General features: G+C 43.5%; 2 protein-coding genes across 6 annotated transcripts in view; both read left to right on the top strand.

Moving 5' to 3' along the window:
* Cep57l1 (centrosomal protein 57 like 1) overlaps positions 1-9,099 on the top strand; it is a 60,430-nt gene extending 51,331 nt beyond the window's left edge. For all 5 annotated transcript variants that reach the window (XM_038340789.1, XM_038340787.2, XM_038340786.1 and 2 more), the window contains 5 exons: positions 413-499; positions 3,849-3,926; positions 4,441-4,634; positions 5,834-5,969; positions 7,983-9,099. In XM_038340789.1, coding sequence (XP_038196717.1) covers positions 413-499; positions 3,849-3,926; positions 4,441-4,634; positions 5,834-5,969; positions 7,983-8,204 — 717 coding nt within the window. In that variant the 3' untranslated portion in view covers positions 8,205-9,099. The remainder of the gene's footprint in view (positions 1-412; positions 500-3,848; positions 3,927-4,440; positions 4,635-5,833; positions 5,970-7,982) is intronic.
* A 2,250-nt stretch (positions 9,100-11,349) lies between these two features.
* Positions 11,350-12,622, top strand: part of LOC119821713 — a 179,439-nt gene continuing 178,166 nt past the window's right edge. The window contains exon 1 of the mRNA XM_038340846.2: positions 11,350-11,469. The gene's annotated coding sequence lies outside the window, so the exon portion shown is untranslated. The remainder of the gene's footprint in view (positions 11,470-12,622) is intronic.

Raw genomic sequence — 12,622 nt, 5'->3', positions numbered from 1 at the left:
GTACATCCTATATATATTCTTATATATATAAGGTAACTGACTCCTGGCATATTTTAGTTTCATCTTGAGATATACACATGAGCATACACCACACACACACCCTAATTTATTCCTTTATAAACAGAAAATAGTCATAATTGCCAAACTATTGTATTACTGGAGTATTCTTTTTCAAAAGGTTTTTGGGTTGGGGACTTTATTTTTATTGTTTTGGTTTTTCATTGAGTCTCACTGCAACTTCCCAGGCGGCCTGGCTCATGCAGCCCTCCTTCAGCTCCATTCCAAGTTACTGCAACTAAGCCTGCTTGGCTTAGAATGTATTTTATACTTGAAAGCTGAGATCTCAACTTTTGTTATGTATAAAGAAACTTGTTACAGATCAGTCTTATGAATTATTTCCTTAATTTTATAGCTTCAAACTGGACTGGAAATCAGCAGACTTTTAATGTCTACAGTTTCACAATCACAGCCCTGTAAGGGAAAGAAGAAACCACCAAAGGTATGTATATTCAGCTTTCCCAAGATGTTACTTCTTAGCTTTATGATAGACATTTATTCATCCTTTAGTCTTTTCTGCTTCTTTCTAGAAAGGTTTAAAACATATTTATGGCCGGGCAGTGGTGGCACACGCCTTTAATCCCAGCACTCGGGAGGCAGAGGCAGGCGGATCTCTGTGAGTTTGAGGCCAGCCTGGGCTACAAGAGCTAGTTCCAGGACAGGTTCTAAAACTACAACGAAACCCTGTCTCGAAAAACCAAAAAAAAAAAAAATTATAAAATACATTTTCTTACTGTTCTGTTGCTGTGAAGAGACACCATGACCAAGGCAGCTCTTATAAAAGAAAACATTTAATTGGGGTTTGCTTGCAGTTTCAGAGGGTTAGTCCATTATCATCATGGTGGGAAGCAGACAGTCAGGCACTAGAGCAACAGCTGAGCACTTTACATCCTGATCCAGAGGTACCAGTCAGAGAGAGGGGGAGAGAGAGAGAGAGAGAGAGAGAGAGAGAGAGAGAGAGAGAGGAGAGAAACTGGGTCTGATGTGCTTCTGTGTTCCAAAAAAAATCCTAAATGCAGCTTTATATAGATACATATACAGTAAAAAAAAAAAGATTTTTCGATTTTATTTATTAATATTTGAGACAGGGTTACACCCCAGTAACCCATGTTGGTTTCAGACTTGCCACATAGCCTAGGCTGACCTTGACTTCAGTCCTCCTGTCCAAGCCTCCTGAGTATGTGGGATTACAGCCATGTACTGCCACACCTGGCTATCTGGCTGTGTTTTGTTATCCATTTATTTAGTGTGTGTGTATGTGATGTGTGTACATGCACACACACACACACACACATGTGCAACCATGACACACACATGAAGGTCAGAGGACAACTTGCAGGGCAGGTTCTACCTTGTGGGTTCCAGGGATTAGACTCAGGTTGCCAGGGCTTTTACAAGGGTCTTTACGAATTGAGCCATTTCATTGGACCCTTAATAATTTTTAAAAAAGAATTTTATAACTATATTGGAAGTTGGGGAAATGGCTCAGTGGTAGTTAAATGTTTGTTGAACAGCATGAGGGATGTAATCCATCACCTACTTAAATGCCTGTGGGGCATGGCGGTCTCCCTGGTAATTAGATCCTTGAAGGTAGAAACAAGGAAGTCCTTGATCAAGTGGCTAGAGGAAATTAGCCATATCAATGAGCTCTGGGTTTGGTTAAAGGACCTTGCCTTCAACAAATAAGGTAGAAAGACAATCTAGGGTGATTCTGTCATCAACCTTGGGCTTTCACATGTATGCACATACATGTACACATGCACTCCACACATGTGCCCACAAAGATACAAACACAAATATATATATAAACATAAACACAAAAATGGAAAAATAATTTTATAGCTATAATAATAAAAACCACTTATTTTGCTTATTTCCTTAATCTCTTTTTATGTCTTATTTGAGTAATGAGATTTGAACTGGAAACCCAAATAGAAGAAAGAAACACGATAAATAATTTGCAAATGGAACAATGGACTGTTATTAAATATTTGTTTAATGCTATCTTTTATCTGATAAGATAGAAGTTTAACTTTACATATTTATTGGAGAAACTATGAGACAATAAAAGGAATATAAGAAAGAAAATATAACTTCTGAATGAGTAGAGGGTAATTAGGAGCAAAATCAGTTAGTAAAAGTGCTGATTCCCAGGGTGACAAGGTGCTCTGACATCACCAGAGATAGGCTCAGAGTGCAGGCACTGCCATTTACCTCTAACACCGTGTCTCCATGTCTCCGGTTGAATATTCAGCTAATGGATTTTGTTGTTTAGACCACTGATTCTAAGAGACAGAGACAGATAAAACCCAGCGCGGACAGTACATGCTTAGAGTGCCAGCTGGGCTGAGGCAGGGCGTCTGGGGAGTTCAAGGACAAGCAGGGGTGTGGTTGTCTTAAGCACCATGTCGACATGGGAGTGATGCGAGCTAACCACACTGCAGTCACCCCACAATCCTAAAGACACCTGCAGAGAGAAGTGTGTTATAGTATAACCCTACTGGGGACAGAGATGCATAATCTCAAGGCCATCCTGGCCTAACAAAACACTGTCTCCAAAAAGGGGGGAAAAAAAACCAACTAACTTTTAAAGTTGGGTGTAGTGATGAACATTTATAATTCCTATACTCAGAAGGCTAAGACAGGAGGGCCCTGTGTTTAAAACCAACATGAAGTACACAGTAGGTTCCTGGCTAGCCTGGCAAACCAGGTGAGGCTGCTGTCTGAAAACAGGTGGTAGTGTTGAATTTGAACTTTTACTATAAGTAGTTGGCACCCATTGAAGGCTTTTAGGAACAGTAGAGACAGAGGTATAATTCTAATGGTAACTGAGAAGCCTGAGAGACACACAGATTTGTTACCTGCGAGGCTTCATGTAGCCATCACAACAATCAAGATGCTGTCCACCCACTCTGAGGTTCTTCTAGACAGTTCCTTCAGACCCACACCCCTCCCACAGCCCTAGCAAGTGTTATTCTGTTCACCTTCTCTGTAGTTTTCTTATTTCAAGAATCCTGTATGGTCAGGCACTGTGGAACATGCCGGCAATCTAAGTTGTGAGGCGGCTGAGGCAGTGGGATTGCCATGACTTGAGACCAGCCTGCACTGCACAGTGAGACTGTATCCCAATGAGAAAAAGGTCAAGTAGAGTTACACAGTGTGAGCCTTTGGGGTGGCCTTTTCCCTGGACTTCCATCTGAGTGCTTGTCTATTCTCTTTGCCTTTTACACTAATCCACATTAGGATCTACTCCACCTTATCAGTCCCTGTTTAAGGACGTTTGCGTTGTTGCTACTTTTCAGCTGTTGCAAGTAAAGATATTTCATGCATGTGTTGATGGTTTTGTGCATGTGTGTGTGTGAACATCAATTTTAATTTTCTAGAATAATTGCTCAGAGTGCAATTGTTAGGACATATGATAATACATTTTGACTTTATAAAAACTGCCAACTTGTCACCCAAAGTGGCTTTACCAACATGCAAGTGATGTAGTTTCTCTGCATTCTTGACAATATTTGATGTCATCACTTTTTCATTTTGCCCATGTTAATAGGCATGTGGTAATGTTTTCTTTTTTATTATTAACTTTTTATTTTGGCTATTTATATTAATCTGAAAGGTTGTTAACCACCTTCTTATGTGGTCTGCCTTTTGTCTTCTAGTCAAATGTCTATTCATGTCTGCTCCTACATCCAAATTGCACGACTTGCTGTTGAGTTTTGAGAATTTTTCATATCATAAATATATATTAAAATACTACTTTGCTTCCTCTTTCCCTTGCTAACCTTTAGAAAACGAAGTCTTTAAAGAGGGAACCCCCTCAGCAGATGGACCCGAAGTGTAGAGCACGGTCTTTGGAGAGGGAGAAGGTAAGAGGACAGAAGTGAGGATCATGGCTTTGGTGTGCAAATGCTGTCCATACACTGTCCCAGTTAGCTCTCTCCTGCTGTGACGGACGCTGTGACCAGAGGCATCGTGGGGAGGAAAGGTTTATTTCAGTTCACCGTCCTCCATGAAGGGAGGTTGACAAGAGCCTAGCGGCAAGAACTGAAGCAGAGATCTGGAGGAACAGTTCCTACGGGCTTGCTCTCCAGGCCTTGCTCGGTTTACCACCTGCCCAGGGGTGGCTCTGCCCCTGGAGAGCTGGGCCCAATACATCAATCTCTAATCAGGAAAACGCTCCACAGAGCGGCCTGTAGGCCAGAGGATGGCAGCATTTTCTCAGCTGGGTTCCCTCTTTCCAGACGGCTGAGCTTGTGTCAGGCTGACGAGATCTAACCGGCACACACACTGTCCAGCGCTAGTCTGTTCCCAGCTGTGTCTTCCCCTTCACGTTGTCCAGCGCGGGCTGTTCCTTTAATGCAAGTTTGTAAACTTCTGCAGACAATAAGTGCCTATGGGCTCCGCAGCTTTCAGAGGCCTGCTCCAGTCGCGGAGCCGCAGTGCCGCTACCAGCCTCTCAGAACAGCTTCCTGGGGCAAAGCTGTACCCCCTGACTCAGGAGAGCCCGTTCCCGTCTGCGACAGTTTGTCTGATCTTCTAATGGCGATGCAGGAGGAGTTGGACCAAATGGCCGCGTAAGGGTTTGTTCTTTATTAAAATAACCATGGTGTTCGTTACATTTTTTATCGACTCTTAAGAACAGTATCAACCATAAATTCATTAAGATTTATTTTTATTCACTTGAGTGGGTGTGTGCACATGGTTCAGGTGCTCTCCGATCGCAGAGGAGGAGCTGGCTTCTCTGTAGCCTGAGTGACAGAGGGCTGCACCTGAGTCGGGTCCTCTGCAAGGGCAGCACACATTCTCAACTCCCTAGTGATCGCTGTAGCTCCCACCTGGAAATTCTCCATGGCTATTTGGACTTACTTTGTTTTGATCCACGGATTTATTGATAATATTTTCACTGTTCCTACTGTAGCATTTATCCTTTTAACTGTGTCTAATTACTACTTTCCTGTATTCCATAGATTTACACTGATATACAGATATTATGAATAACATATATTGAGTCTGAAGACTTTGGATTAGAGCTCAGAAGAGCTTTTAGGAGGAACATGCTTTTCTTTTGAAATCTTTTAGTAATGTGGGTGATCTTACTAGGCAGGTAAGAATACCATTTCTTTTAGATGCTGCCTGGTCCGTATCACAGATTGGGAAGCTTCTTCAGGAAGGAGGATCTGCACAGGGGTTATTGTATTATACTCCATGCTTAAATCCCTTTCAGGATACACATCAGGACTACGTGACTTAGCCAGCAGACTCACTGAACTCATGAACTGCCGCTGCACACATAACTGTTCTCCTGACAGCATCTCCAATCCCAGACATGGAACTGAAGAGAACCGTGTGTTGCCCCTGGCCAAACGCTGTAGAAGTGTTCATTCTTTTTAGCTGAGAACACCAGGAATTTAGATTGTTTTTTAGATTATTTAACAGCTAGATACTGAGGTAATTCTAAATCATTATGCTTATCATGATTTAGTTATATATCATAATGTAGTGACTGGTTTTGAAGATTAATATTTTACTCTTAACTGTAACTCATAGTTGAAGAAAAAATTAGTTGTGACAAACAGATGAACTAAAACTGTATGTAATGTCTGCTCTGTTTTTAATCATGCAAAAATGATCCATGTGTCATGTCAGACAATACTACTTTTGTGGATTTATTTATTTATTTATATTGCTAAGTATTGGACACAGGATCTGACTTGCAGAGAAACACTCTCTGGCTGAGTTGCTCCCCAGCCCTGATGTTTGCTTCTCTCTGCAGGGAGCACAGAGAACTACTGAGACACACTGGAAGCCATTCAGTCTCCGATGACATGGAACGCCAGCTGGAGCAATTAGTCAAGAAGATGGAGAGCAAAGAAGGCCAGATTTCCAAACTCAAGAGGCATCAAGACAGTGTAAGAACACTACTTTCTCTCTCTCTCTCTCTCTCTCTCTCTCTCTCTCTCTCACACACACACACACACACACACACACACACACACACACACACCTCTTCTGAGAACTGCTGGTCTTCAGAACATAAAAACAACTGCCATATAATGTTTGAAAAGGAAAAAAGAAAACAAAGAAGTACTAGAAATACATGTATAGTTGGGATTTTCTGAGCTAGCAACCAGCTCCCCAACAAAGACAGGGAGACTTATTACTAATTATGAATGCTTGTCTTTAGCTTAGATTTGACACACTAGTGCTTATAACTCAATTTAACCTGATTCTGTTTACCTATGTTTTTCCTTGGGCTTTTTACCTTTCCTTCATTCTCTGTGTCCTACTCTTCTGCTTCCTCTGTGCATGTCTGTCTGGCCCCTGGCATCTCTTTTTCTTTCTTCCCTGAGCCTAAATTTCTCCTCCTACTTACTCTCCCTCCTCCCTCACTATTGGGCATTCATCTTTTTATTAGACCAATCAGGAGCCTTGGGCAGGCAAGGTTAAACAGCAACACATCTTTACATAGTTAAACAGATATTCTGCAACATAAACAAATGCAACATATCTTTGCATAGTTAAACAAATATTCTCACACATAGATGTGGATTCAGTGTCACATGGCTTTCCAGTTGGAAGTTTGTGGTATGGTATGCTAAAAGATACACAGAAGTCACTTGGTCTTCTTACAGAGAGCCGCCACTGCAGGTAATCCCGTGGGTCTCCTATACAGTTCGTTAAGGTAAGACGAGAGCAGAAGAGTTCCTGTGGAGTCGGGCCCTGGGAAGTGTGTGGTAGGCTATCACCTTGGTAGCCTCCAGATACCCTTCCCGCGTTCTTGCCTCCTCTCTTCCCTCCCACTGCTTCAGTGGTGTCCTCTGTGCCTCAGAGGCAGGACCGTTCAGAAACCTGGTACCACAGTCCTGAAAACATTCTCGCCCTTCTGAAACAAGCTGGGCTGTATTGTGTTCCCTGGAAACCTATGCTTAGCCACCTATGGTTTGTAGAATTTAGGTATGGGGGATTCTGTACCTGTGTTTTAGTGACCTTCAATATTTGAGCAGAAGAATCATGAGTATAATATGTAACTCTAAGACAATGACTGCATCCATAGATGAACTTAGGACATTGCTGAAGCAAAAGAGAGTCTCTCTCTCTCTCTCTCTCTCTCTCTCTCTCTCTCTCTCTCTCTCTCTCTCACACACACACACCACCACACACACACTCACACTCCTATAAGAGGGAAGGGTCAGCATTCAGACAAGCTGCTGGTTTATCAAGCCTCCACACGCACATATTTTTATAAGACAGTGATTTGGACAGCTCCTATTATTACTGTATTTGTTATGCTTATGGCCAAGAAAGAAAACAGTATTTTCATTTTACTGGCTTTAAAGACTATAGCAAGCAAAAAAAATTATGATTGTGTTGGGGCAGAGATTGTACAACTTGTGCCCTTTCTGGGAATTACACAGAAGAAACTTTGGACCGAAGAATAATCACAATTTTAAAGTTACCCAATCTATGTATTTTATAATCTGAATAAGCATTCAAGCCTTCTATTGTGATAAATTTAACCTTGAACTAAAAATTGCCTCCTAGGCAAATAAACACTTGTTCTTAGCACCAGTTCTTTACTTTGCTGTTAGCATCACCTAAAACACCCCACTCTCGTGGGGAGCTCTGTTCCGACCAGTACCTCTGGCTCCACTTCCCGTCCACACCGTCTTCCCTACTCTGCCCTTCTCACAAGCACGCTCTTCTCTTCAGCGTCATCCCGTGTGCTTCTGCTCATTAACCGGAGCAGTGAGCTTCCTGAAGCCAAGGCTGCTCCATGTGTCAGCCACAGACCTGGTGGTCAGCGAGTGACTTGTTGAATTGAACCTTTAGACATAATCTTTAAGGCATCAACGTAGTCCTCTATTTCAGGGCATATTTATATTAATTTTTATCTTAAACATTAGATTTTTTTTTCTCTACAGGTTCGTAAACTGCAGCAAAAAGTTCAGAACTCAAGGATAAATGAATCCTCAGGTATCCGTCGGGAAGATGGCAACCCTAAGGGACCAAAGAACGTGAAAAATAGCCCTAGGAAATGTTGGGATGAAGCCAACCCTTTCCAGAAACACAGCACCTGCCATCCGGCCCAAGTCCACAATCTCCAGGTGAAGCTGCGGAAGGACGACATCAAGTGGGAACAGTGAGCATAGCAAGGCTGCCGCCTAATGAACCTCACCAGTGAGAGCTTGCGTGTCTACGTGGTTTTTATTTAATATACTTTGAGGACCTTTTCAATTATGTTTCTGGCTTCTATAAAATGTGAAGTTGTATATTTTCAGAATAATGGCTAATGACCTACCAAGAATCCCAGAATAATAAATGGATAATTTTTGTTGTTGGTATTAACCAGAGGCCCTGCCCTCATCACCCTGCAGAGGTTGTCATCTTGCAGCTCCCTTGAGGTAAACCTAAGAAGGGTCCCGAATGGAGTCTCACTTAAATCGAGCCGCACCTGAGCTCCGAGGGCCATTCCACAATTCCCCTTAGGTAGGCTGTCACCTGCAGAGCAGCTCGGAGTGGACAGAATCCTTTAACCTCCCTGCCATTGTCACCTCACCTTGTTTTAGATCTCAGCAGTGTTCTTGTTTGTTTGGTTTGGAAAGGGGAAAGCACAATAGTTCCGCAGTTTTTGAAAATACCTTTAACTCAGCTTGCCTGTGACAGCTGCGGAAAGGGTTGCATAATTAATTAATTTCCAGAGGCGTTAGTTCATCTTTCTTCCTCAGCTGTCCTATGCTCTTTCCAACCTGCTGCTTCTGAGCACCAGTAACCGATTTCCTTTCGGTCTTTCATAGCTGTTGCTGGTTTCTCGTTTGCTGTGTGTGGTTCTCGTCCGTACATGCCAGTGTGGGTGTCTGGGACCCAAGAAGATAATGGGATTTTCTAAGAACTTAGGCATTTCATTTTCTTTATCCACAAGAGAAAGCGAATTAGGGGAATGTGGTGTCTCTTTTTATACTTTAAAATCAGTGATGTCACGATGGTTTTCTTTGTAGTATGCATGTTTTATAATAAAACTTACACTTTGTCTTCCTAGAAGCCTGTGGAAATTAGTACATATCTTTGGAACACTTACCTTTTTATTTTCTGGGACAACTAGAAAACTGATGTCATCAACTGAAATGGAAATAGAAACTAGACAGAAAGCTGTACTAAAGGGAAAAAGCTTGGAATTAGGGAGGAAGTGTAAGAAACGGGTCCATTCCAAAGGGTCAGCTGGAGCGTTATTTACCTGAATTCCCGGTGGATGGGGAGTGCGCAGTCTGAGGATGCGAACCCTGTTGATAGGAGCCCAAGGAGCTGCTTCAAAATAAAAGTAAAGAAGCAATTGTTTTCTTTCTTTTTTTTTATTTTGTTTGTTTGTTTTTCTAGGACAGGGTCCCTCTGCACAGCCCTGGCTGTCCTGGAACTCACTTTGTAGACCAGCCTAGACTCACACTCACAGAGGTCTGCCTGCCTCTACCTCCCAAATGCTGGGATGGGATTAAAGGCGTGCCCCACCACCACCTAGCTTTCATTTTTTGAGACAGTAGGCCAGGCTGGCCCTGAACTCACTGTGTAGTTATTGGTCTTGAACTGGTCCTCCTGTCTACACCTCCCACATGTTACCGTCGTGTGCAGCCAGCCGTGCCTGGCCATAAAAGGCAATTTCTTTATTTTACATGTACGTTTGAGACAGGGTCTCAATAGGTAGCCCTGGCTCGCCTGGAACTCACAGACATCTGCCTGCCTCTGCCTCCCAAGAGCTGGGCTTAAAGGTGTGTGTCACCACGCCCTGCCTGAGAAGAGCAATTTTTAGGGGCAATCTGTTTTCACAGGAAGAAGCAAAAGGTATGTGTAATAAAAATAGGATCACTCTGGCCTCCTGGGGAACAAGACAGCTGTGAGAAGGGCCGGGTTAGAAGATTCATCCCGCTCTGGGGGCTGTGTTTAGGACTGTCTGTAGCAGCAGAATCTCCCTCTCTCTGGTTTAAGCAGTGCACCTACTGTGACCTGTCAGCCTCTCGGCCCTGGAAATGGCCGCCGTGGACTCTGCCCGACATCCATCCTCTTACTTCAGCATTCCGCCTTTCCTCCCTGAGGACGGAGCTCTGTTGCTTCAATTTAGAAAGAAGGAAAAGGGAAAAACAAAACCAAAAAACCAACTAGGCCATAACACAGCTCTTTAGTGTCTCACCTTTGTTTCTGCGCACTCAGGAAAGGGCTGAGCATCCTTCATTTACGAGTAAAGTCCTTTTGTGTGGAAACATAGGATTTTGACTCAGTGCTAAAGGGTTTGACCTGGCTCAACTCCCAGCATGGAATAAAAAAACTATATTGCTAAACCAAATTACCATACAAAAATTTTAGTCAGTACTGGGCTATTTCAATTAAGAATTGAGAATTGTCTCATAAAAATATAATGTGGTAGAAAAACACTTAGGATCTCAGAGTGAAAAGAGTCGGTTCAAAACCAGTCTCCTCTGCTGAAATCTTCACAAGTCAAGGATTCTGGAGCACTTGGGTTCCGCTATGAGTGGGGCCCTACCCATCCTGCCTCGGGATGATGTAAGGAGCACAGCACCCAGCAGAGGGTTGGTGCTTAAGGAAAATGCTGAATCAGCAGTTCTCAACCTGTGGGTCGTGACCCCTTTGGGGTGCTCGAATAATTCTTCCACAGAGGTCACCTAAGACCATTGGAAAACACAGATATTTACATTATGATTCATACTAGTAGCAAAATTACAGTTATGAGAAAGCAATGAAAATAATGTTTTGGTTGGGGTCAGCACAGCCTGAGGAGCTGGGTTAAAAGGTCGCAGCGTTAGGAAGGTTGAGGACCGCTGCTCTAAATGATTTTGAGTCTAAGCAGAAAAGAAAAAGCAAAACACAAGTTTACATGGCTTGACGTCTAAAAGCAAAGCTGTGGCTATATCCTTAGGAACTGAGTTGGAGTGTTCTTTCTTCTTTGTGGAAGTGGCCAGCTTGCTTCCTGGCCTGGGTTCGTAGAGGAGGAAGCAAAGCATACGGTATGACACCGTGGTGCAGGAACAACACAATCACGCCACAAGTTATTCTGGAGTTTGTTTTGGTTGGTGAGGTGACATTTAATTACTAAGAAACGGTAAAGAATGGTTTTGTCGCTCCACCATGGCTACCTGCCTGCCAAGGCTACTGACCGGTGGGAGGAGCCAAAGCTCTCTTGCCTGGATGAGACTTTCTTTGGAGCGCTGGAGTTGCTGGGGCAACTACTTGCTGAAACATGGAATAATTTCGTTAAATTTTTTTCACTTCACTGAGAAGTAATTATTTGGGTTCTATTTAATTAGAAATTGAAAACAAAATAGAACTGGCGCTTCCTTGCCAAGGCAGGCCTCGACTTTCCAGGACCCGTGAAGCCAGATCTCCAGCGCTGGAGCGGCAGGAATTGTGAGTCTCCTAACACTGGAGGGAGCTGGGATCCAGAGTGCGCTGCTGCGCAGGCGCGGGTCGCTGGCAAGGTGGCAGTCTCTCCTTGTTAGACCGGAGCGAAATCAGCTGTGTGGTGTGAAGGTAAAGTGAGGACACTCAGCACAGCAGGTTGTCTGGAGTGGTGTCCTTGAAACGTCATTTGGGGGTTCCAGGACGGGGATGGAACACAGCGCCGCATGCACGATCCTCAGGTTCTCAGCCCCTGGCCCACAGCCCCAGCTCTGGAAATTATTTTAAAGATTTTGTTGTAGCCCTTTTACTTTAAAAGTGAGGGTTTTTTTTTTTAACTATAACATAGGTTTTTGTTTTGTTTTGTTTGTCAGGGGCTTGGTGTATAGCCCAAGCTGACCTTAAACTCAGGATCCTCCTACCTCAGCTTCCTAAGTCCTGTGATTAAAAGTATGTGCCACCATGGCCAATTTATAAAGTAGTGTTTTTAAGCCATAACGACCTATACAAAAATTAAATACAAATTTGATTTTTCAAAAAGATTAGTATTTAAGTTATGCATATGTGGGCACCGTTTGTGGGTAAGTGCACGAGGTCAAGTGCCCATGGAAGCCCAAGAGTCATCTCTTGGAGATGGAGGTACAGGCTGATGTAGATGTTGGGGACCTCATGTCCTCCAGAAGAGCAATACAGCTCTTTACCCACTGAGCCATCTCTGCTGCCCCCTATTTATTTGACGTTAAATGTTGTGAGCAGTCTATCAGGACTGGGCTAATTAGTTCTATAAAACAGGATGGATGCCACAGTCAAACATCCGTGGACTGGCTGATCAGGGGGCTGTCAGATCCGTGGACTGGCTGATCAGTGGGCTGTCAGATCCGTGGGCTGTCAGATCCGTGGGCTGGCTGATCCGTGGGCTGTCAGATCCGTGGGCTGTCAGATCCGTGGGCTGTCAGATCCGTGGGCTGGCTGATCTATAGGCTGTTGTTCTTGGTGTGGAGTGAATAATCCCTAGGTGTTTACAAACTTCTCTGTGCACAGGTAACAACAATCAGTGCTCCAATGCTGGTTGATCATTTGGTCCACCACACTTAGTGTACCAAGCGGGAATTCAGTGTGTTGTATGAATAAGAAGCCCACATCCAATAAAAAATGAAACCTA

This window comes from Arvicola amphibius, chromosome 8 (assembly GCF_903992535.2).
Source record: "Arvicola amphibius chromosome 8, mArvAmp1.2, whole genome shotgun sequence".
NCBI lineage: Eukaryota > Metazoa > Chordata > Mammalia > Rodentia > Cricetidae > Arvicola > Arvicola amphibius.
Note: the sequence above shows the minus strand (reverse complement) of the source record. Positions and strands in the feature narration are given on the sequence as shown.